The sequence below is a fragment of the Prionailurus viverrinus genome, chromosome C2, assembly GCF_022837055.1.
Source record: "Prionailurus viverrinus isolate Anna chromosome C2, UM_Priviv_1.0, whole genome shotgun sequence".
NCBI lineage: Eukaryota > Metazoa > Chordata > Mammalia > Carnivora > Felidae > Prionailurus > Prionailurus viverrinus.
In genome coordinates this window covers 6,504,539-6,530,373 of record NC_062569.1, presented here as the reverse complement: position 1 = coordinate 6,530,373, position 25,835 = coordinate 6,504,539, and the positions used below count along the sequence as shown (strand labels likewise).

At 50.6% G+C, this 25,835-nt stretch overlaps 1 protein-coding gene across 4 annotated transcripts in view; it reads right to left on the bottom strand.

Annotated features, from left to right (window-relative positions):
* Positions 1–1,002: 1,002 nt before the first annotated feature.
* ACVR2B (activin A receptor type 2B) overlaps positions 1,003–25,835 on the bottom strand; it is a 40,794-nt gene continuing 15,961 nt past the window's right edge. For 2 of the 4 annotated variants that reach the window (XM_047874635.1, XM_047874638.1), the window contains exons 2-11: positions 18,141–18,348; positions 17,616–17,725; positions 17,303–17,454; positions 17,076–17,219; positions 16,392–16,535; positions 15,896–16,044; positions 13,756–13,870; positions 12,903–13,041; positions 12,677–12,807; positions 1,003–11,076 (exon numbers count right to left, since the gene is read on the bottom strand). In XM_047874635.1, coding sequence (XP_047730591.1) covers positions 10,882–11,076; positions 12,677–12,807; positions 12,903–13,041; positions 13,756–13,870; positions 15,896–16,044; positions 16,392–16,535; positions 17,076–17,219; positions 17,303–17,454; positions 17,616–17,725; positions 18,141–18,348 — 1,487 coding nt within the window. In that variant the 3' untranslated portion in view covers positions 1,003–10,881. The remainder of the gene's footprint in view (positions 11,077–12,676; positions 12,808–12,902; positions 13,042–13,755; positions 13,871–15,895; positions 16,045–16,391; positions 16,536–17,075; positions 17,220–17,302; positions 17,455–17,615; positions 17,726–18,140; positions 18,349–25,835) is intronic. The other 2 variants (XM_047874636.1, XM_047874637.1) reach the window with 2 other exon arrangements.

Genomic DNA, 25,835 nt, shown 5'->3' with positions numbered 1-25,835 from the left:
ACCGGATGACCTCTCGGGTCCAACCTTCCGGTAGTTCTAGCTTTAAGGTCCTCATTCTACAAGGTCAGCCTTTCTTTCCTTCTCTGCACTTATCATTGGAGACATTCACTAGTAAAAGGTGAACTATCTAAATCTGAAAGAGCTGAATGGACCAAGAGCTGGGCAGTTGGTCCCAAAATAAAGGGTCCCTTCATTGAAAATGGCTAAGAGTTCCAAACAGGTTGTTTAATCCTTTTAAAGCATGAATAGAAGGGCATTAACCCTACCGGGAGGAGGATCCAAAGCTGGCATTTCCCCACTTAGCAATTATTAGTCACGGGCCTAAAAAAACCTATGTTACTGAGGAAAGCAGTGATTTCTGGGGCTTTCCCGGTTTCTTTGTAAGACAATAGAGACTATCGTTGTTTTATTAACAGGGAACCATGTTTTCATCTAGTGAGGGAAGTCAAGAACTCCAAAACGTGAGACCTGGCTTACTGACTCAGATCTGGGGTGGTGCCCCATAACTATATTTTTTTATTTTACAGGGACCCTGATACTCAGCTGTGTTTAGAAATGGCAGAGCCAGTATTCCGCAGTAATCCGGAATAACACTTATATCCTAGGCTTCTCTGCTCCACTTACAAAAATATTGCCCAGAGTTGTCTGCAAAGTATAGAACTAGGGGGAGTGGGTAAAAGTTGGAAATTTGGTAAATATACCCCTACCCTGCAGGAACTTACCCCGAGTCCCAGGACAGTCCATTTAGAAGCCCACAGTGTCTCCAACTAGGTCCTGAGCTTCTGAAGGGCAGAAATGAAGACCCGTGCCGAGCTCCAGTACCACAGGACCATGGTAGACTACGTACTCAACCATTAACAACTGTACGTGTACCACACAGGAACTCACAGGGGTGTTTCTGAGTCAGCTCTGTAAGTGGAAAACACCATTATATTTATTTCTAACCCCCATGAAAAGAAACCTCAATCCCCTGCCACGTGATTAAGAGAGACAACAGGATAGTTTAATTGTTATTATTTTATTTTCATATACAAAAAGATAAAACTTGAAATAGCTCTAGATTTTTCCTCCTATTCTGTTGGGGTGTGGCTGCTTCTTCACACAGGGGGGAAGAACTACATTCACATCGGTTTATTTGAGGACCCAGTGCAGAGGTCAAGCAGCAAAACCCCAACTTAGCAGATCTAATTTCAAACTTGACACTCATTTCTAAAATTACCACAGTAAAAAGGAACAAAGATCCACTGCAAATGAATGAACTATGATACAATGTTCTTTCCAAAATGTCTTCATTTTGCAACTGTAATTACATGGATGTCTGCTTTAGGCCATTTTAGATGTGTGCATGTATAGAATATATATACGTGTGTATATGCGTGTGTGTTATATATATATGTGTGTGTATATATATAAGTCCGCACACTTTTCAAATCCAGACAGGGTAACAGCAACAAGCTTAACTCTGTGTGTGTGTGTGTGTGTGTGTGTGTGTGTGTGTGTATTTTAAACATGATACTTTAGTATAACTTTTTGTTAATTCAGTAGTACAAGCTATTTCTGTTCTACAAATTTTTTATTTTATAGCTACAAGGGTGAAAGTGACCTATTACATTTACATCTCACATATCCTGGTATACAAACAGTACTTACTGAATTTGAGCCAAAAACTAGAAATCTTTATTTTTAGCACTTGAAGAGCTTCCTCACTTCTACAGCCTTAAGTTGTATACTAGTCACATTTCCAGAGTTTGTAATTGTTCATTGTTTTAAACTGCAAGAAACAGGTGAATCCAAACTTTTAATTACAATTGTTATATACAAGTTAGATAACACAGCTCAGTAAGACTTTGCTATCCATCCTAAACCCAACACACACATTCTCCACTAAGTTAGACAAGTCCTTAGGATTTTCCTTCTTTTCCTTACAAATAATGTACAAATTTAGAAGTAGCTGGTAAAACTGATACATAAGATGGCAAATGAGAGGTGACATTTTCTGTCGGTTCCAAAACTGGTCCTGCAAATCTTGTATTCTGCTGTGTTCTTTAACTGTGTGTCTGTTACATGCAGAAGCTCTTTTCACAAGAATTGACATCAAACTCAATGTAGGTTAAATTTACAGTACTGTGAAGTTATCAGATTCAAGGACAAATGTGAAAAAATATTAACAGGTGAAAAATTCGGCCCTTTGATGCTACTGTTAAGATCATGTCAAATTCATAAGCAGATTCTTTTGTACAGTTGAAAAATGGCATTGTGTGGATTTGTGGCATGGAACTGAAATCTAGAAGTATGCTTCTATTCTGCGGTAACCCTCACCCTCAATTCTTAAGTACCACTCAATTTTCTTTGCATTTTTACAGACTTCTAGGGGAAAAAACGGGGGGAAAAAGCTGCTGGCGTTTTAACAATCCCTCCACTCACAGGAGGTCTGAACACTTCCAGGTGGGGTCTCCTAAGCATCTCTCTGTATGATCACTGGCTCTCAGCCAGCCTTCGACAGGGACTTGGACACTTTCCAAATCGAAACCCAGATGTTGTCTAATCTTTCCTACTCTCACTTCTGTCATCGCTGGTAACGTTTGAATGAGCGCATTTTTCCCTTATGGAGAAATTATTTGGCTAAACGTACACTTAGCTTGTGGCAGTGCTCTGAGAAAACCCCACTTGGGCTAAAGTAAAGCACTTGCAGGGACTGAAGTCAACAGTCCGCTGACCAGGGCAGAGACCAAACACTTCGAGGGCTGATCAGAACCCGCCGGGAACACACTGACCTTGGCATCCCACGGTCAGCAGGACAGCCCAGGCAGGCAGCCCACGCTCGTATGGCTGAATTACCACTTTTAATCTTGGTCTGCCATCTATGCCCCAGAGACAAAAATTCAGATGTGGTGACTGCTGGTTAATTAAACTTTTTGAACTGGTAAAAAAGGCTCTTTAAAAATATATATATATATATTTATTTAAAATACATCAAAATGACAAACAGCCATATCCCGCAAGGCCTAATTTCACAGCAACATATGCTACAGACATCTTCCCAAAATGCACAGTGGTGGATGGTGGGTTTTTTAATCCTGCCATTTAAAGGAATGTTCTACATTTGAGTTTTAATGACTGGAAATGTGTTACAAAGAGCTCATCTTTGGAACTAATTTGTGTGCAAGACCAGCCAATTGAATCACTTTGCCTATGCAGACACAAGAATACTGAAAATGGCAGAATTCAAAGAGGAACCCAGGAAGCACCGTTCAGATGACACTCTAGACCCATCCCACCACAGTGCAGTGAAGAGCTTGCCAGAAGCCCCTCTTTCAGTCCTTGGGAAGAGTTTAACTTCAAAACAAGTAAGTGCCCATACTTGGCAGGGTTCCTGCGTGCGTTGTTACAAGCCTGCAGTACCGAGAGGACCCAGATGGTGACACTGTTCAACATGAGGTCTGAGGTAACTGGTTCTTACAATACCTGGAGCACAGAACTGCATCCAGAAATTACAGCTGGGAAAAAGGAAAAAGGTGGGGTTTCGGGCTAGAAAAGACAAGTAGAAAAAAGCTTACAGCAGTTGCTTTTGGGGGGAGGCAGGTGACAAAAACAAAGGCACAACAGAATTACATTCCGAGACGCGTGGCTGGAGAACAGAGAAACGTTCTTTCATGGGGAACAGGGAAAGGAACGATGGGTTAGTTCCTGGAGCGCTACTGGACCTGCTGAAACTAAACTTATTCCGAGTAGAAAAGGGGTAGAGTGTAAAACTTCACTCTGAACCAGACTGAATAAAAACACAGCCGGTTTAAAATGACACGTTAGGGATGCTCCTGACAAAACTGTCCCAATCCATGTACTTCTGAGCACAGCGGCGTGGGTCTGGGGAGCAGGCCTTCAGCTGAGCCTCAGAAGTGGCAGTGACGATACAAAGATTAGCGTCATTGTTCACCTTCCCTGTATCCCCATCAAAAGCCTCACCCAAATAACCACCCGCATTCTACCCCAAAATAAAAAGGCTAACATGAAGACCACCATCCATAACCATGGCAGTCGTGCTGACCTTTGCAGGAAGAGCAGAAGGGCTAAGTGACAGCTAGAAGGTGCCCTCTGGTACGGGGCTCTGAGCTTCCTCGGAGGGCTCCTGGCTGTGACTCGCTTGATGAAAGCAGGGAGCTGCCCCAAGCACTCTCACGTCCAGGAGGCCCCGACCAGAGAGGACACAATGTGCCTGGCAACTCCCCATTTAACTTGATCGCTGCATCCACACAACACCCTCCTTTTCTGAGTAGTTACTAAACTGGAAATTCTGTCTTAAAAACTGGGTAATTTGGTCCTGCGTAATTCAGTGTTGTGGATTACTCAAATCCCCAAACTCTCATTTCAAATGTTTATAGCCTGAACCTTATTCGTCCCAACCCGCCCCAATCTGCACTCCCATATAATTTCTGTCCCTCAAAACACCCTCATACGACTACATCCGACGGCAGGAACGCACAAACTAATTTCTAATCCCAGAACCTTTTGTTCAGAAGGTATCTCAGGAGGAAGCACAAATGTAAAACATACCACAGGCTCTCGCCTCCCAATCTGCAGGGAGCTGAGCCAAAGCATCACCGTCCCACACAGCCCCAACCGGGGTTTTAGCCAAACAAGACCCAGCGAATGGCCTCCCATCTGCCAGTGTATCACGAGAGTCCATACAAGCACTAGGTAAAAGCCCCGCACCACCCACACTCCAGTGTATATTTATCCTGAAAGGTAAAGCTCATTACTCTGATTACAAAACCATTCGCATCACACTCACTAGACTTTATAAAAATAATCTGTGGTATAAAACAATCTCCACACTGTGCAGAAGAATCTGTCAGGTGATATAACTAAATATATATGTAGAGCTATAGATCTTTTAAAGTAAAATTTCAAGTGTCATATCTCTATCATATAACCTATTCTTTTATTTACAACGCTACCTAACAACATTCCGATGCAAATGTGATTGGGAGAAACAGAGAATGATCCCATGCCCAACCAACAGCAGAAGTTCCCAGAACTCGAGACAGAACTCATCCATCTGTAAAAACAAAAACAAAAACAAAAACACGCACACAAAAACCCAAAAACCAAACACAAACCCATCCTCACCTGCCTAAAAAGCATTAGCTAATAATGGGTCATGTTCCTCCTAACTGTGAGCTCAAAAATGTAAACTTTGCAAATAAATGTAACACTTTCCCACAGATGTGCAGAAGGGCCCACGTCTGGATAATCCGCTGCATACACACATATGCTTCTCTAGGGTCCTGTGGTTGGCATGCAGTGGTTCTCAGAATTGCGTAGGCCCCAGACAGTCCACAGACACTCCCGGAGAGGAAGGGCAGCACAGGGCCCTTCACCACACACTGGCATTTAGAGACTATGCACTTTAATTTGTGAGGAAAAACCACTTGTATTTATCTCTGCAAGCTGCCACAGGAGCAAATAAAGTATCACTGGTTTTGGCACTACAGGGATACGTGGAGGACCACAGTCAAAAGGTCCTGCTTCATTCACACCTGGAAGATACAGTCACAAAAATGTAAAAGCTTGGTAAAATTTAAACAGTGGTAAATCCTTTAAATTCAAAATCTTGTCCAAACCAAAGTTTACAATGGACCCAAAATGAGTATAAAATAGGAAGATTCAAAATATCCCTCTAGATAATTTGGAATTTTATTTGCTGAGTTTATGGGTCTCTTGGACCCACTGTTTTCAAAAGGAAGCTGAGTCAACTGAATTAATTTCCAGGTGGGGGCGGGGGGGGGGGGTGCATCTTAAACTTCAGTTTCTTTTTGCTACAAAACTAAATCGTTATCTTAAAAAACTATTCCAAGCCTTCTAAAGGTTTGGGATACATTCATAGGTGGATTGCTGGTTACAAATCAACTATCAGGAATCTTACTGAAACAACCATGCATATAACCCTGAATTTATTATATCTAGACTGAGAAGATAAATAGTTCATCAGCTGCGTTACTGGGCCCGTTTCTTGACCTAAAACATCACTGTTGATAAACACTTAAACTCGTCATTACTAGGCTGAACACGGATTAGCTACTATTTTATTAGTTCAGCTTTTACAAACAGCCATTAACCAAGGAATTCATGGCACCCAAATGAGAAGAAAAACCACTTTGCCCTCTTTCCTTTCTCAATGCTCACCCTGGATGGGGGGTGGGGTAGGGGTGTCGACGAGTAAATTGACTGTGCTTCTTGGAAAGATGTGGTCTAGGAGGCCCTTGAAATGTGAACTGGGTCTGGCCAGCTTTCCAAAGATGAGCCATTAAGAACCCAGCAGGCTACTGAAATAGTTGAGACGGAGGATCAAACGAAGTTAACTCCTGGGAAATGGTTTCCAATTCAGATACTCATCTAGTGAGCCAAGTTCTGAGGAATAACACTTGGCTGTTCGACTTCTAGTACCCATTCTAAAACCTTATATAACTTAACACATGCTTACTGTATTGCTAAAACCACCAAATCCTTATATTACCAATGTACTGAGAACTTTACACTGCATCCTAAGAAAGGCAGAATTCCATTTGCAAGAGGGCCACACGGTCCTCCTGTTCCAGATGGCACAGCCGCCTCCCTACCCTCATGGCTCAGAGCACAGGGACCACGTGACAGGCTTTCTGAGCTGTACACACAGCAAGTATGCACACACGCACACGCACACGCACACACACACACAGAGCTGGGCTTCCCACCAAAGAAACCCCCCACACACAGCCCAAGCGCTCAGTGCAGAGTGTAGGGATAGCAAGGAGCAAGAACATGGCAACTGGAGAGAAAGGTAACCTCGCAGAACTGCAGGAACACCTGCTTTGCTTTCTAAAACATGACATTTTCTAAAGCTTGACAAAAGAATGGCCTGGCCCCTAGGGGCAGTGGAGGGAACTAGCTCAGTGGCCTGGAGGGGACAGATCCTTCACTGGGCTGAGAATACATCAGCAGGAGGCTCAAGCCACCTGAAGATGTTCTGAGCTGAACAAGACCTCTATTGTCCTACACACATGCCCAAGTCTAGACAGGAGGAATTCTGGGTCAGACACAGCCAGCACACGCGGGGATCCCCTCCCCAGGCAGCATTGATCGCTCCAGGCACTACACCTACAGAACCAATTAGACAAGAAAGCAATGCTAAACAACGAAGGCCAGAGATGCTCACCACTTGCCTTGACAGCCCGCCTCCCTTCCTCCCGAGAAGGTTCCACCTACAGCCCTCACAGAGTAGCTCCCTCGAAGGACTCCTGTGAGGGACCAATGGTCCCAGGAGAAAACCTGGATGATGCTAGTCCCTAAGGACTGTGTCCAGGGCCTCTCCTGGCCCATCATTAAGAGTTCTTTGCAGGACACTGTGACACAGTGGCTTCTGTCCCCCCCCCCCCCAACCCCACCCCTTGCTTCCTCCTCCTCTTGCTCATTCCCGTATTTCTCTGGCTCAGGATGTCTTCCCAGTGATCATGTGTGCTTTCGAATAATACACTCTCCCCCAAAGAGCAGCCTACAGCCAGGAGCCTGTGTGGATGGAAGAACACCAGAAAGGAAGGAGCAAGGATCTTTGGCCACTTCTCTCCCCTGACTTGGCCACCCTCCCACCCTAGATGGGGCAGCCTCTCCCACAGACAGGGAAAATGATGCCAGACTCCATTCCCACCAGTCTCCACAAGAGCTCGGGGGGTGAGGGGGAGTGGTTCTCTGAGCTCCCCAGAAGTGGACATTGCGTGACATCTTTGTGGAAAAGAGCACAGGCAGAGGCCCTGCAACCCGATAAACACAAACCAGAGCTCTAAGTGGTTCGCGCCGCAAAGGATACATGACAGCAGACACTTTATCTGAGGCAAAAGACCCACCCAGGCTCCGAGGGGCGTGCCCCGGAAAAAGATCTTTTTTCTTCTTCTGCCATCGGCAGCAGTCAGGGATACTGCCTGATGGGTACGTTTTACGACGCAGCACGAGGGAAAGGCAGCCTGAAGCCCGAAGAACTGGTCCCCCGAGACCCCCCCCCCCCCACCACCACACAGGAACCATCTCGACACTTCGCTCTGGTGCCAGGACCCCAAAGCCACCACAGCAGCGGAGCCCAGGGTCAGCAAAGAGGGGGCCCACCCAGATAAAAGGCCTGTAGGCCAACAGGAAGGCCTGCCCTGTCTGTACTGCGTCCTGACCAGCAGGTCCCACGCCTGGCCACGGCCCAACCCTTCACGGCCAGGCCCAAACTGGTTCTTACAAGGATCAAGCCGGGACACGAAAGAAAACTCACCCAGACAAAATCTGAAAACAAATGGAGAGGCAGGGGTTTCGTGTCCCACACTGGCCAGAATGAGTGAATCAGCTACATACGTTAGCGGTTTGTTGGTTTCTGAGGGTGAAAAGCAGATGCCGGAAAAGTAGAGACGCACTGCCTGAGGTGAAAGCTAAAGAAATTAGATATGGCACTTTTCAATAAATATTTTAAAGCTTTTTAAAGAAATAAGTGGAAAAGAAAAGCAACTGCTGTAAGGCCGGTTTTGCTGTTAAAAATTATTCCGAGGGAAGAAAAATACCACAGCACAAAATAGTTTTTAAAGAAAAAAAAGAAAGAAAAAGAAAATAAGAAGAAAAAAAAAAAACACAGCTTACCAAAAAAAAAAAAAAAAACCCAACAGCAACAACGACGACAAAAGACCTGTCCCTGTAACCACCTTGGCCAGCTCACAGCCTGGCCCATGAAGCAAAAACAGAGCTCTGGGAGGGCCACAAAGTCACCTCCCACAGCACCCTGTGCCCAAACACGCAGAGCAAAGGACACGGCCAAGTGGCAGGCCCCAGAGGCACACGGCGTGCGGAGTGGGGAGCGTGTGCTCTCAGACCGCGACCCCAGGCCGCAGCGAGGACTCACCACTCTGGACACGCTGCTCCGTCACAGGCTGCCCCGAGTCGCCGCGGTGCTGCCCGCCCCCTCCGCTATCACTGCCGCCCAAGGAAAATGACCTCGAGCGGGTCTAAGGGCCACGGTCTGACCAAGTGAAAGTGGGGTTACCTGCCATTCTGAACACTGACCAATCGGGTCGAGGGAAAGACGTGAACCTCCAAGTCAGTCAAGAGGAGGCACCCCTCTCCCATTCTCACCCCAGTCAACCTCTCCCCAAAACCTCATCAACTCGCCTACCCTCAGGATGAAAAAGATCCAGTTTTTAAATAAAAGTCTCAAGAAAGCAGAGGGAAAAGCCTTCGCAAACAAGAGTGACGAATGCCCACACGGCCCAGACGGCCAACCGACAGTTGATGACAATTATTTACAAGAGGGCGTTATCAAACAAAAATGGTAGCACTCCCTAGAAGACTCAAACTTTTTTCTTTTTCTCTATTTCTTTCAAACTTCCTTGTCATAAAAGCCAACTTACATTAAAATATACTTACTACGAGACAACACAACTAATAAAATATATAATAAAACTTACACAAGTAGAAAATTCTGAGGTATTTCTGGTTTGAGGTGGTCTGTGGTCGTGAAGTTTTCATTCTTTTTACTTTTCAAAATTTAAACCTCGGAAGCCACATAACAAAGCATGTGTGTATATGCGGACGTGTGTTTCGTTTTTTAAAAAATTTGCATGTTTCATAAATTAAAAAAATTCAAACGTTGAAACAGCAGCATTAGGAACATTCACTGACTAGAGCAAGGTTATGGCATAATAGAGAAACGGTTCTTAGAATATGCACCTCTTCGAGGGGTCTGGAGAAAGCCGTGCGCACGAGCCACGTAAAGGGACAGCAGTGTCACCACACAGGGCAGAGCCAGCGCCGCAGGACTCTCAGGTGGCAGCCCCACCCAGGGAATCTTCTTGCCCTGGCTGTGCGGGGCGCCCCATGGGCATTTCCCTGAACTGTTCCGGGAGGAAGCCATGTGTTTTAACTTCTTCCTCCATTACACGTATTTACAGCATCGTCTTAAGAAGAACGTAGTCACTGAAGCATGAGGATTTCTACCCTCACCTAACCTTAAAATTAGGGCAGAGAAAATGTTTTGTCCAGAGCCCCAGCCCGAGGCAGGGGGAGAAAACGGGTCAGAGCCGCACCCGCTCTCAGGCTTTCTCCAGACCCCGCTCTGGCCGTGAGCGTGCGGCCTCCACACGGTCCTTCCCCTCGATTCCTGGTTACCTGAGAAGCAGCCTCCTAGCAAAGGATGTTGCTCCGGGTGTGCCCGAGTCCAGTGTCGCTCTGCTCCAAACCCCATCCCCAGCTCTGCCCTCCCCTTCCAACTCCGGTCCAAACCATCCGCATCCTCAGCCCAGCTCCGCCTCGGTCAGGGCAACACCCGTTAATCCGTGAAAGACACGTCTGCTGTTTCTTAAACTCACTGTCTAAAAAGGGAGAGAAACAATAAAAGGGAGCGGAGAAGGGGGTGAGGGCAGGGGGAGAGTCCTCCTCGGAGGAAGGTGTGTTCTTATGTAACAGTCTTCAAAGGTTCCTCCAGGTAGAGTTTGCAGCATTAAGTTTCCTAAGACAGGAGATGGGTTTCTTTGTGTCACAGATTCTGAGACAACAGACAAAGAGAAAGCGGGAAAAATGAACCCCAAGGGACAGGAGGTGGCTGAGGCTCTTCAGCATGGCGCTGGTTCTGCATTCACAGCTCAGCACCTCAACGCCTGCTGACGTGCCCGCTGTTTGCGATACAGTAGAGCAATGTGCTGGTAAAAACTGATCCAATCCCAAAAATAATATTAATAATAATAATTATAATAATTATAATAATAATAAAAAGTCAAGGTAAAATAGCAGCTGCATTTTATGTGTTTGTTGGTGTTACGGGATTTCCAAAACAAAACACAACTTTTTTTTCCTTTCCTCTTCAGATCCACTCGTGTCCTGGGCTTAGATGCTCGACTCCTTAGGGGGCAGGTCCACATTGGTGACGGAGGTCACCAGGGAGACAAGACAGTCCGAGGTAGTGCCGTTGACCGACCTCCGGATCAGGGACACACGCTCCTCCACGCAGCCTGCAGACAGGCGAGCCTCCGCGTCGTGGTCCCAGCACTCCTCGATGGTTACACAGAGCTGGGCCAGGCCCTGCACGTCGGCAGGGAGAGGGAGAGGACAGCCTTGTTACTGACGGTGCCCTTCAGTGAGGGCAAGCATGGGGGACAGGCAAACTTGAGATGTGACCGAGGGTCAGGCAGAGCCCCCTGGTCCCAGCCCCAGCAGCAGGTCGACTAGCAGAGGCCCGGGGGAGACCGCAGGAATCAGGATGCCTTCCCACCCAGCAGCCGCCATCCTGACCCTACTGGCCTCCCTCCACAGCCTCAACATAGGAAGGGATGGCGGGGGGGTGGGGGGGGGGTGCGGAACCCAGGCCCCTCTTGGGACAGACACAGCTGCTTGCCTTAAGGCAGTGATATTCAAACAAAATCCATGTGAATCCCAAATCATGTAAGGACCCACAGTGCAGCCTCAGTCACAGTGGGGACCACAGGATGGCTTCATCCCGCCCAACTTCCTACAACCCCTGGACCCCTCCTGAGAGTCCGGGGCATGTAGCGTGACACCCTATGCTGGCTCACACTGAGTGGTGCCAGGAAAGGCAAATGCCCACATCCAGGGACTCTGGCCCACCCAGCACCAGGCCACCCCGAAACCTCTCTGGGCCTCGGGCTCCTCATCAGGGAACTGGACCGGCCACCCCAGCATGTCTGCCCTGGGAGACTGAGGCAGAAGGCATGGGCTCTGGCCCAGCCTACATCTCCCCATGTCTCAGTTTTCTCCGTCTCTAGCCCCCGGTTCCAGGAGGCAGCACTGCAGCTGAACTTGGCCTCAACAGCCTGACCGCTGATGGTATGTAGGGTAGGGTGCTAGCCTCCAATGGCCTCGAGGCTATCCTGTTTCTAAATTAACCCTGAGGTGAGCAGAGGGAGGGGCTCAAAGGAGCTGAAGGCAAACATCCTTCCAAGAGGGAAATGGCTTACATTGCTGGGGTCTTTTGTACAGTATCCCCAGACTGGAGGAGCCAAGACTCACGGCTCAGCCCGTGCCCAGAAAATAATGAAGGCAGAGAACAGAGAATATTTAATTAGAGCTAGTCCATATTAAGCATTTACGCGACAAGTATCCTGCCAAGCCATTTACGGTAACCAGTTAAATCTACTACTACCCTAAGAAGGCAAAGGCTCAGAGAAATAAAGCAATAAATAAATAAATGATAAATAATAAGTAATAAGTAATAAATAAATACATACATAATAAACAAATAATAAATAATAATAAGTAATAAATAACAAAGAAAGAAAGAAAGCTGCCAGAAGTCACCCAGCTACTGATTGGCAGATCCAGGATTGAAACCCACACCGCGTCAGGGCGAGGGCCAGTCGGCTCCCCTGCACAAATGGTCCACGTGGGGGCGCCCTGACGGACCGGTCAGGCCCCCTTACTCTGGGCCCAAACCCAGAGCCACCTCCCCGGCCAGCACGAAACCTCCCCAGATACTTTCCCGTGGAAGGGAGGCAGGGCACTAAGTGGCCTCTGACCAGGCAGGGGAGGAGAGGACTGTCCGGCTGCCTGTGAGGCATCCCCTCTCTCTCTATCCCATGCTCCCTCGACCTCAGGTTCCTGTCACACATGGAGGGGCTCCCCTCTCTGTGCCCCTGCAGAGTCACCTGCCACCCAGGCCCCTCACCGGGTGCTTCAGCCAGTGATCCTTAATGGCGGGCCGCATCTTCTTGTGCACGACCACCTCCTGCAGCTCCTCCAGTGACGGGTGCTGGCCGATCTCTTCCTCAAAGGGCAGCATGTACTCGTCCACGGGTCCTGGGGGGGGCGAGAGAGAGCCCAGCAGGGTCACCCCAAGGACTCGCTGCTCCCCGTCCCACGCCCTGCATGCCCGGGGCTCCCGTCCCACTCACCGTCCGCGGCCCTGCAGCGGGACACAAGCTCCCACAGCACCAGCCCCATGGCATACATGTCGATGCGCAGGAAGGCATCTCTCTGGAAGTTGATGGCTCCCTCAAGCACCTCAGGGGCCATGTAACGCCGCGTGCCCACCTAGAGGAAGACAGGAGAGGGTGCCAGTGGCCACACACAAACGTACTCACAGCTGGACACGAGAGCTACCTCCTGAGTGCACCAGACGGGGCCAGGATGGCAGCATTCAGACCATACCACGAGGGAGGACAATCCGTGACTCGCCACATTCACGGGGAGGTCACAAGAAGTCATGGTGTCTATCATACCTCAGGAATCACTTAAAAATATCACACTCGAGACAACAGTAATCTAATTTGGAACTGCTGCCTCTTTACTCCGCCAGCACAAGGGGCTGCCTAGACGGCCTAAATCTCTGCTTTACTGAGATTAAGATCAAAAACCAAGACGGCAAAGATTACAGATATTTACAGCACTTGTTTTAGGATGATTTCCTCAGGCTTAACTGTTAGCTACTTTTTCCAGGTTTTTGGATTCTTAGTAGTGTTCCTTCTACTTTACACTGCTTAGTAATTCCGCTGACAGAGACAGAGACCGAGGCTACAAGGCTGAGAGCTGACCCCAATGGGGCAGCTATGTTTGGCAAAGCAGCCCCCGAGGCGAGGCCGCCCTCCAGGCCTTGCTTTCCCCGCTGGTAAAACGAGCGTTGTTCCTGGAGTTCTCGGGCAGCTCTGAGCTCAGTGCCCTTGCCCCGTGTCTCGCCAGCTGGGCACGAGAAGGGCAGGGTCCGCTCCTGTGCCAGCCCCCATCCTGCACCCCCCTGAGGCTTATTACCTGCCCGTGAGTGTCCCCCGGCGGTTTCCCTGGCTCAAACCGAACAGCCAGACCAAAGTCAGCCAGCACGGCTGTGAGGTCGCTCTTGAGCAATACATTCTTGCTTTTAAAGTCCCTGTGGAGACAAGTAGACCGAGATGAAGGTGAACACCGTGGTCCAAGCTACCTTGACCCTGGATCCCCACCGTGACCCCCGAGATACCGGAGGCTAAGCTCTAGAGCCCCCACACCAGGGCACCCCACCCTGTTTGGGGATCAGGGTGTGCACCAGGGTGGAGTTTTATGAAGCCGCACAGGCGGGCAGCTCTAGGACATCCTCCCACCCTTCACCCCCCTCAGCGTGAGCATCTCTAACCGCACTTCTGCCACACCTGTCAAAGCAACACCTCCCGCAACGGCGGGGCAGACCCCATTCCAGTCCCCACGGTATCAAAAGCTGGCCCTTACGTTCTCAGAGTGGCCGAGGTCAGGCATACCGGCCCGGGATTAAGTCTTCTGGGAAGAATGTACGTTATGCGGGATGTGAGTGACGAGGTTAATGAACTTGCCCGGGTTTCTGTGCAGGCCCCTGAAGGGCTCAGGCCCGCCACCAGGCCGTGAAGAGCAGGGTGCCGGCATGTGAGTTCAGCGCCACCTCTCACTAGCAGAGACACTTCCGGTCCTCAGTCTCCCCTGTACCTGTCTCAGTCTTGCTGTGACGATTAAACTCAGGGAGTGGGAGATACACACACTTAGGGCCACCCCGGCACACTTACTGGGTACTATCGTTAGGTTGAACCATACGGAAGAGTCAGCATTCAACCATTTTTGACCTACAAAAACTGCAGTTTCATACTGTCAACCTTAAATGTCACTGATGTTACTACCACCAGGGACCCTTGAGCTTGGATTCCCGGACTCCAAGGCTCGTTCCCGTCCCTTGTAGGTCTGATGACAAAATACCCAATTTCCCTGCCCTACTGTTGTTTCCTCTGTACAATGGGGCTGGGAAAACAACACCTATCTCACAGACGACAAGTGGCTCATGGACACTCTCCTCAGGTAACGAGACCGATGTGGCCTGGTATTTGGAACAGTGCCTACATTTAGCAAGGACTACGATGATGAGTCAACACGGTGGTGTCAAGGTGTAGCCCCAGGACCTCAAAGAGTCCCTGCCACTGTTTCCGGGGAACCGCAAGATCAAAATTTTTCGCATTCATAACCCATCGTTTGTCTTCTTGTGAGTTCATTCTCTCAGGAGAAGAGTTTTCCAGAGGCTGCATACCTGTGATGTCATCACCAACACTTAATGGAATGTGTGTGCTCCGCTACAGCAAATACCAATACCCATAACCCACATATACACACGTTCTTCTTTGGAACGTAAAGAGGGGCACCTGGGTGGCTCAGTCGGTTGGGCACCCAACTCTTACTTTCAGCTCAGGTCATAAGCTCACAGTTCGTGGGTTCAAGCCCCAGGGATTTCTCTCTCCCTCTCTCTCTGCCCCTCCCCAGCTTACTGTCTGTCTCTCTCTCTTTCTCTCCCTCAAAAAAATAAACACACACACACAGAGTTTTTTTTTTTTAAGAATATAAAGAGATCCTAGGGCTGCCTGTGTGGCTCAGTCGGTTAAGTATCCGACTTTTGATTTCAGCTCAGGTCATGATCTCACAGGTCATGAGATCGAGCCCCATGTCAGGCTCTGCACTAATAGTGAGAAGCCTGCTTGGGATTCCCTCCCTCTGTTTCTCTCTCTCTCTCTCTCTCTCTCTCTCTCTCTCTCTCTCTGCTACTCTCCCGCTTGCGCTCTCTCAAGAGAAATAAATCAACATTTAAAAAAGAAAAAAAAAGGACATAAAGATATCCGAACCAAAAAGTCTGAGAACTGCTGAACCAACCCTCCAACCAAAGTAACGGAGTCAGCATTCCCTCATGTGGCCACCAGAGGGCAAGAGAAAACCACCCTCAAGGCCACGCCAGGCCCAGGACACGGGTGGAAGGCAGGGGAAGGAAGGGGCAAGTGGGCCCATCACAGAGCAGCTAAGCACCTTTATGAAACTGAGACTCCCCACCCCAACCCCAGGCCCTGCTTTCACCCTCCAGCCCTCTCTGCAGCTCCAGACCAAGCACAGGAAAGGCAACTGCTGACCCAGGTACCTGTGGGCAATAGACGGCTTGTGGCCCTCGCCACGGCACCAGGGCACATCCTCATGAAGGTATGAGAGGCCTCTTGACATGGTCTCTGCCACGTGACACAGTTCGTTCCACGTGATGATGTTCCCCTTGAGGTAATCCGTGAGGGAGCCCTAGAGGAGACAGCACAGAACTGGGGCACAGGTTCTGGGTATAGAACAGGACCCGACCCGGCCCGGCCCAGGCCAGCCCAGCCCTGGGAGGAGGGTCTCAGTGGACCAGCAGCAGCAGGCTGCTCTCCTTGGGAGGCTGGGACTGACACGGAAGGTGTGTGAGGCCAAGAGGGGTTGGGGGGGGGGGGGCGGGAGGGGTGTCAGCGGCTGTTAACCATGAAGGCGCTATGCTTCTTCATAAGAATTCATCCCAGAGTTAGGAGTTCTTATGTCTGCACTTACGAAGGGTCACCTTACGGCGGAAGGCCACCTCATCTCGGGAGCCCCCGTCCGCAGGCATGACTCACCTTGTCATGGAAAGCTGTGATGAGCCACAGCTCCACCTCAAGGCTGGAGCCTCGCTTCTCAGCGGCGATGAACTGCAGCAGGTTCTCATGCTTCATGCCGGGTGTGCTAAAGATCTCCCGTTCGCTCTGCCATGACTGCTTGTCCTAAGGCAGGGATGCAGCTGAACTCCACTGCGGCCACACCACCCTGCGGCAGAACTGCCACCCCCACGCCATCCGCGTACCCACCCACCCTCCCTCCCTCCCTGCCTCGGCTCCGTAAAGGAGGTGGGCAGAAGACCAGGACCGGGCTGGGCCCCAGAGCACCGGCCAACAGTGATCCCTGAGATCGCTCGGGGCTAGCACCTCATTTACAAACACGGCCACCGAAGCCCAGGGAGGGGAGCGAGTGGCCCAGTGTCACCCACCACACGAGATGCAGAGCCAGGCCTCACTTTGCTAAGTGTCCTGGGCAACTGCTGGGGTAGCCTGGTGTCCAACGCCTCTAAGCAGAACCTGATGTCAAGAACAAACCCCTGCAAACCAGAACGGATCGAGGTTTTGCAAAGCTCTACCCTGACCCCGCGAGAACATTTCAGTGGGGCCCACCTGTCTCTCGTCCCACCTGCACGGGCCCGGACGGCCCTGGGGCGGGGTAGCTCAAGCCACAGCAGTGGATGATTTGGGAGTCCCTCAAACACTCACCTGGAGCGGGAAGATCTTGACAGCCACAAAGTCATTCATGAGTTGTGCCTTCCAGACACAACCAAAGCGCCCCCGGGCCTTGATCTCCAACAGCTGCAGTGGCTTCAGGCCCACCAGAGGGGACGGAGGTGGAGGCCCAGGGTCCTGGGGGAGATGGAGGATTTAACAGGGTCTGGCCTGCCACCCCACCTCTACCCCTGCCCTGCCCTGCGCCAGCCCCGTCTCACCTCGTGGATGTCCACGTGGCCGTAGGGGGGCTTGCGATGTCGGTACATCCAGAAGGCCAGCAAGACGATGAGGGAGAGGCCCCCAATGGGCAGCAGTGAGTAGGCCAGCACCGTGAGCAGGGTGGGGGCTGTCGGGGGTGGCTCGTACGTGACTGGGGGACACACGGAGCCCTGTGTCACACAGCCCGCCCACCCACACGCCTCGGGGGCCAGACCAGAGAGCCCCGCGGTCGCTCCCCCACCGAACTCGGGAGCTGAGACGAGAGCTCCAGGGCCAAGGAGAGGCCCCAGCCTGCCCTCCCGCGGCCCTCACCTTCTGGGCCCCCAGCCTCTGGCAAGTGGGTGAAGTGCTCGTTGCAGAAGTTGCCTTCACAGCAGCAGAAGTACACCTGGGGGTTCTCCTCGGTGGCCACACACTCCTGCCTGGAGGCACACAGTTTCCCAGAGACCCCTCAGAGGAGGGACACGCAGCTCACCGGGGCCCACGCAGCCGACCCCTCCCCACAGACAGAAAAGCTCACGGAGAACCATCAGGGGACAGCGTGAACCCACCTGCCCTAAAGTGGGGCCCAAAGTCGAGCAGGAATAGCCAAGGGGCCACAGCGAAGAGCCCTCCTTCAGACGGAGGCAGGCAAAACAGCCGCGGGAAAGCGAGGACCCAGGCGGCATCCCTACGTGCCCACGCTGTCTGGAGGGGCCCTCGTCTCCCCCTACCCTTAAATGCCAGGCTTGCCTTCACAGACGTCCCGAGGCCCAGTGAGCACTGCAGCAACAGGAGGGCTCCGGCGGGACTGGGGGGCGGGGGGCGGGGGGTAGGGGAGGCCGGGCTCCAGCGCACCTGTCATAGCAGTTGAAGTCGTCCAGCCAGCAGCCCTTCTTGACGAGCTCGATGGTGCCCGAGCTGTTGCGCCAGGAGGCGTAGCAGTGCAGCCGCTTGTCCTGCTCGCCCTCGCAGCGCTCCAGGCCGCTCTGGTTGGTGCGCTCCAGCTCCCAGTTGGCGTTGTAGTAAATGCACTCCCGGGTCTCGGCCTCCCCACGCCCGGAACCTGTGCCCCGAAGGCGAGAGGTGAGAGAACGGCCGCGCGGTCCACACGCCCCTGCACCGGTCCTGGGCCCCGGGCCACCCGGAGGGAGGCTGGGTGGTGAGCGGGTGTCAGCCGGATGCCCCCCCCCCCCCCACACACACACGCACACACACCAACCAGACTGAATGGAAAGTAAGGACCCTCCAGTCCGGTGTCCCTCCTGCACCCAGCAACAACAGCTGGTGCTCAACAGGGCAGGAGAAGATCCTAAGAATGAGGCCAGCGTGCTCAGGGTAAGGCTCCCAGAGTCACCACAAGCAGAAGAAGGGCTGGCTCCCAGCTGGGCTTGGCCCCTGAAGACCCCTGTGAGCACCCCCAGCATTCCATGCCCTCTTCCACCCCTGGCATGAGTGCCAGCCGGGTGGCCAGGCACTTCCACCCCCAACTGCCCCTTCAAATACTTCTTTCCTTCAAACATGGCCTCAAACATTCACCCAATCTACCTTTCTCACCATCCCTCCCCCAAGCAAGCCCATTCCAGTCCTCAAATCTGCCCCACTGCCCCCAGGCCCTGTAATGGGAAGGAGGAAGGAGGAAGGAGGAAAGGGATTATGGCCCCTAGACCTGACACCTGAGCTGAAGAGCTCTCCAGAACTCCGTTTGGGAGTGCCTTTACGGGGCACCCATGATCAACCTCACTGTCAAAAACCACACAGACGTCCGAGAGGAAACCAGCACCAAGCATCCACTAACCTCTCCACTCTTCTTGGGCTTACTGTGGGCCAGGGACCTGATGATGCCACCCCTAACTGGTATTCCCACCCCAGGAAGGAGGAAGGAACGGTCAGAGTCACCCCCATGGAAGGACAGTCAGCCAGCCCACCAGCAGCCAGGAGCCCTTTTCACCATCAGCCTGAAAGGCTGGCTGGAAGGGCCAAGGAGAGAAGACCCCACCCCAACCCCAACTTAGCTGAAGAGCTAAGTGCCCCGAGTCCAAAAGCCCGAAGCCTCCCTCACACCCCTATACTGGCCATCGTGAGCAAATAGTGCACCCAGGGAGGACAATGACTGGCTGTCAGACAGTAAGGGACACCCCCTCCCCACCGCAGGAGTGGTCATTCTCTAGTCACCCTGCCCCTTCTGCATCTCTCTGCAGGGACAAGAGTCTCCTTCTAGAGGCCAGGGGCAAGCGGCAAATCTCGAAGCTCCAGGTAGGAGGACCCAAGGGCTCGGAATGTCATCCTATCAGAAAGCCAATGTCTAGCCATGGCTCTGGGCACCCAAGGACACTTAGCCTTTTTATTTTTATTTTTAATTTATGTTTTTTGTTGTGTTTTATATGTATATTTATTGAGAGAGAGAGAGAGAGAGAGAGAGAGAGCGCGCGCGCGCAGGGGAGGGGCAGAAAGAGAGGGAGAGTCCCAACCAAGTAGGCTCCGTGCTCAGTGTGAGCTGCATGCACAGCTCATGAACGTGAGCTCATGACCTGAGCTGAAACCAAGAGTCGGAAGCTGAACCGACTGAGCCACCCACGCACCCCTGAGCATCCAAGGACACTTGTAAGAAGGAAAAGAGTGGTCTCCCAACTACCCAGGCAGCTGAGACCCAGCATGGTCCATAGGAAAGGCCTCGGGGTCTACAAAGGGGCTTCTGTGGGGGTGCACGCTGGTTTCCCCCAGCCAAGCCCTTCATCGAGCGTATAAGGTTTAAGGGGAGACGCTGAAAGGATGGAGTGAGCTGCAGATAGGGGTGCCAGCCACCCCTCAATCTTGCTTCCCCCACTGCCGGCACACCGCTCTGCCAGCCTCCTAAATACGCTCAGCTTCTAGGCTTAGCACGAGGGCTACCTCTGGCTGCAAGATCCTCCTCACCTTCTTTAAATTCTGGCTCTTCTCAGGGCGCCTGCGTGGCTCAGTCGCTTGATCATCCGACTCTTGATTTGGGCTCAGGTCATGATCCCAGGGTCGTGGGATGGAGCCCTGCATCTGGCTTCGTGCTGAGCATGCAGTCTGCTGAAGATTCTCTCTCTCACCCTCTGCCCCACCCCACCCCCCACTCATGTGCACGCACACACACTCTCATGTAAAATCAAATAAGACACTACAAATGTACTTGACAATTGCTTTTTAAACGTCAGCTTTCCCCCATGAGACTGCAAGGCTGATGAAAGCAGAAGGCTTGACCACCTTCAGCACAAGAACTAGTTCCGGACACATGATGGATGGATGGAAGGACCAACGAACAGACAGAAGGACACAGCTGTCACCTGGCCAGGGCAGGATTTCGAAGGGCAGGGACAACAGGAGGCATGGCCTCAGCCCGCAGCCCAAGCCCTAGAGTCCTCACGGGAGTTACCATCTCCACGCAGACAATCGCACCAAGCCCCTCTGCAAGCCTAGGAGCCAAAACACTGACAATGGCCTAAGGCTGGCCCAGCTCCTCTCTTCAAGGCCACTCACCAAGTAGGGACTCCTCCGGCCTTTACCATGGGCAGGACCCAAGTGGACAGGGCTGGGAACTCCAAATCTTAAGGCTCAGGGGTTCAGGATATAACTGGACCCTCATCTGACCAGCTCCTCCTACAGACAACTGAGAATAAGGCAGCCTCGAGCTGGCCGACTTTGTCCAAATCCTAGCTCGGATACTTCCGGGCTGTGTGACCCTGGGTAAGTTACCAATCTACCCCTATGCCTCTGTTTCCTCATGTGTGAAAAGGGGATGATAAGCCCACCTAATTCCCAGGGCTATTCCAGAGTCAAACGAGTTAATACATTTTAAAGGTAGTTAAGATCATGCCTGGCACATTGGCTGTTGTATTAGCAGCGACAGCCCTTCCTGCTGCCTGTGACAATCCTTCACAGCACAAGTCCCCCAGAGGGCTCACACGCCTACACCTCTAGGAGCTCTGCGTTCAGAGCCCAAGGAAGACCTGGGGAGGCTGGGAGACTCCGTGCCCCTCCCATACCACACCCAAGCTCGCTGCCAGCTGGAAACCCAGGGCCTCCCCCTTCCTCCCTGCTGCTCTGCTTCTGCACACACTCAGCTATTTATAGCCTCTGGCAACGCTCCAAACACAAGGCAGCCTCTGCCTTTTAACAGACACAGAGTTCCTGCCCGCGCTTGCTCACAGGGCCAGGGCACCCGTGCACAGGAGGCTCCCCTGACCCCCACCCACTCACCCATCCCAGCAGGAGAGGAAGCCGTGCTCCCAAGATGGGGCGTCTGCAGTACCCCCATACCCAGGGGCCCTGAGGGCAGCCTACCTCCGAGATACCAAGGCAAGTGGTTCGTCCCATCCCTGAGCCCCAGCCAAACCGACTTCTGGCCCCCAAAGGCACCACGTATGCAAGTAGCAGTGTCCCCCAACAAGCATTCCCTAGGTTCCCTCCCAGGGGCCTCCACCTTGTTGGAAAGATCACGGTCCTCCCCAAGTTCTCAGTCCAGGTGGGCAGAGAAACCCCACCCCTGGACACACGCCACCACTGAGAAAAACAAAAAAACAACAAAACACAGATTCCATTCCTACATTCCGGGAGCTTAACCTAAACAGACCAGTTTTGACACTCGAGGACAAGCACCGAAGGTGTTTCCCAGTCCAGCTGGCCTTGCACACAGCCCAGTATGTGCTGAGGGGAAGCAGGGGAAATCCTACCAGGATCCTGCCTATGAGGACTCGAAGCACTACAGAGAAGGAAGAATGACAGAAGGACAGACAAAAGAGGGCGATTTAGGCAGAGTCTCAGTGGGAGGCTGTGAAGCTAAAGTGGCCATGCCTCGCCTGGGGTTCCCTGAGCTCTGGGCTTGGGGTACATCCGGCCCAGCCAACATCTCCCAGGGAACTTCAAACCCCAGCAACCAACAACCTGCTGAGCTCCACCCTTGGCTCCTGCAGCCCTTCCGCAGCACCCCACCCTCCCCAGGGAGTAGGTGCCCAGCCCCGATCACGTGGGCATTACAGACCAGAGAGAAAGGGGTGTCACCCACCACGTCCACTTCGGACCCCAGCTGGCCGTCAACATGCCAAGGTGCACCCTCCTCCCAGAAGCCCGCGTGCCTGACAGGTGGCCAAGTGAGGCATGCCCGGTGCCCTCCCTCACGGCCCAGACTCCAGGTCCGTCCAGAGAGAAGAGGCAGCCTTCCCCTAGCCAGCGGCCAGGCTCCCTTCCCGGGAGGCTCCTGTCTTGGGCTCCCCTAGCCCTGCCCTCCTCAGAAGGCAACCCTGCAGTTAGCTGAGCACTTGCTGCCCCAACAGGTTCTTCCAGAGGAGCCACTTGCTGCCCCAACAGGTTCTTCCAGGGGAGCCAAGAAGGGCCCAGACACCTGAAGGTTAGGTGACCTTATCTGGTATCCAAGTTCATCACTCCACCTCCCCCACAACCAGAGTAAGAATGGCCAGGGTGTGGAGACTAAGAACCTAGAAGGGAGGACAGGGAGGTGCAAGGAGGGAGGCTGGAGCGTGAGAGACACACGGACACACACACACACACACACACACACACACACGCGCGCTGGAGGTGTGCACCCACCGTGGAGTGGCACATACGCAGAGTGGGACAGAAAAGAATCCAAAATGTGTGTACCTTTTATCTTTGAACTTTTACACGAGAAGAACTCTTGAGTGGGTTTCCAGCAGCCAAACAATTTCTGATTCATTTGCTTTTTTGCCCTGACCCATTTATTTGTGAGCCATCCACATCGATACACATTTATTTAACAAACACGCAGCAGGCACTACACCAAGCATTTTACAAACAGTAATTTAACGCTGAACTGAGGCACCAAGAGGTGAAGCACCTTACCCAAGTTATTACCGAGGGCCAAAACCAGGTTTTGAACCCAGGCAGCCTGGCTCAACGGTACATGCCCTGTGGCCTCCCCCGTAGCTCCGCAATGCATGTGTTCCCGGCGCATACAGTCCACCGTATGACGTCACCACAACTTACGTACCCATCCTCTTGATGAACTTCTAGGTTATTTATAAGAGGTGCTGATTTGATTACCGCCACCATGAAGCCTCTTGACTCCTCTTCTGTGTTTTCTTGTGCTCATGTGAGGGAGGCATTTAGGGTGTATGTCAGAGATGCTGGGTCACAGGGTATGATCATCTTCAACTCATTAGATACTGTCAAACTGTTCTCCAAAGTACCAATCTGGATGTGCCAATTTATGTTCCCAGGAGACTACAGCCCCACTGAGCTACACCCTCACCCCATGATATTTGCTCACACGGTCAGTATGAAATGGTGTATTACAGTTTTGATCCCCATTTCCTGATTATTTATGAAACCAATCATCTTTTTGTTTCTACTTCTGAGAAATGCCTGTTCACATCCTTTCCCATTTTTCTGTTGGGGTGCTTTTCCTAGGAGTTGTATAAGTTCTTTATACACTCTTGGTAATAAAACTTTTCGAACTATATAGTAACCCTCTTCATTTGTTCGTTTGCTCTTTACCAAAAATGCTATTTGATCTCATGCTAACTAACATAGCTATACGACATTTCCTGTGGTTACTATTTTCTGAATTTATCTTTTTCTTTTATTTTAAATCTTCCTGTATCTTTTTTTTTCCAGTTAAATTTAACACTGTCTTTGACCTAGATTTGAGTACCATTACAGTCATGATTACTGCTATGTCTACATGTTTTTTCTCTACTGCTACCCCCTTTGGATTATCTTTTTTAATTCCGTATCTCAGCCACTTCTGGTCTGAGAGTAATGCTCTATTCTATTACAAGCCAGGCTTTAAACTTTACTGTATACTGTTTATGCTAAAAACCTGAAGTTAATCAACATCTCTACCATCCCTCGTAAGAACTTAACTGTTCTAACCCCAACTACCTCCTTCCAATTACACTTAGTTTAACATAACATTTGTATTAAATATTTAATCTATCGTTGTTCTTCTTATCTGCTTCCCAAAGCAGATATTATCTGTGTTTTATACACTCAGTATTTTCTTATCTGTCCATACATTTGTCAGCTTGTCTGCTCAGCCAACCCTCCTCCTTCTCTGCTCTTCCTTCTGGGACCACTGTCCTTCCAAAAAAACATCCTTCTTCAGTAAAGATCTTTTGGTAGAGAAGCCTTTGTATGCTTTTCTGAAAATGTTATTTTGCCCCTTTTCCTAACTGACGGTTTAGAAGAACATAAACCTTTAGGTTGAGTTGAAAATATTATTCAACTGTCTTCTGATTTATACTATTGTTGCTGAAAAGTCTGCTATTAATTTAACTTTGTAGATACTCTGTCTTTTCCCTCTGGCTACTTTCTTAGATCTTCTCTTTGCGGTTTCGTTGAGATATGTGTCTGTGTTTATTACACTGCTTGGAAAAACATGCTTTTACTCTGATGATTCTCCTCTATTTTCAATTCTGAAAAATCCTTGACTTTTATCAATTTGAGTACTGAATCTCCCTACTCTATGACTCTGAAATTCCTATTAAAGTGTATCAGACTTTCCTTTTCTACCCATTATTTTAACCCTGCCTTCGTATTTTCCAATTGTGTCTAGACACCATTATAGAGAATTCCAATTTATTTTTTTTTTAATTTGTTTTTTCAACATTTATTTATTTTTGGGACAGAGAGAGACAGAGCATGAACGGGGGAGGGGCAGAGAGAGAGGGAGACACAGAATCGGAAACAAGCTCCAGGCTCTGAGCCATCAGCCCAGAGCCTGACGCGGGGCTCGAACTCACGGACCGCGAGATCGTGACCTGGCTGAAGTCGGATGCCCAACCGACTGCGCCACCCAGGCGCCCCAAGAATTCCAATTTATTAATTCTCTCATTAGTTGTGTCTAATTTGCTATTTAGCTCTTCTACTTAATTTATAAATTCAATTAACCCATTTTTTCACTTCTAGAATTTCTACTTTCAAGAAATCTCTTGGGTTGATTTTGACACTTCTGTTCTTTGTCATGCTTCCAAATCCCTGTTTTATAATTCTGTAATTGAATTTCTTGAACATTTATTTCTGCCACTTGTCATTCTGATGATTTTCACTCACGGCATCTTGTTTCCTTGCATGTCTGGAATCTGGGATTCTCGGAATTTTGGATTCCGTTTTCGGGCACAGAGCTTACTCTGTCCATCGGGCCTTTTCTGTGAGAATACCGTAAGGCCAAGTTAGAGGGGGCGACCTTCCCGAGATAATTTATGTTTTTGCTTATGCCAAACTTTCTAGGACATGATCAATCTGGAATCACTTTAATTTCGCGACTTCGCGCTTCCCAGAGAACGCTAGTTGCTATCAATTTCAACTCCAAGCTCACGTAAGCACAGGCCTACGGTTGTAAATTCTCAAGGGAAACTACCTGCCTCCCTATCCACCCAGGTCAAGACAATTTTCTTATATACTCCCTGTGTCAGCAAAAGGATCTTTCTTCTAGTCCGTACTTTCACTGAAGGTACAACCCTAAGGATGTTTTACCACCTGAGGGCCTCAGTCTCCATTTCGTACCTCGTCTCTCGTGCCTTACACACTGCTACCAAACCCACATCTCTA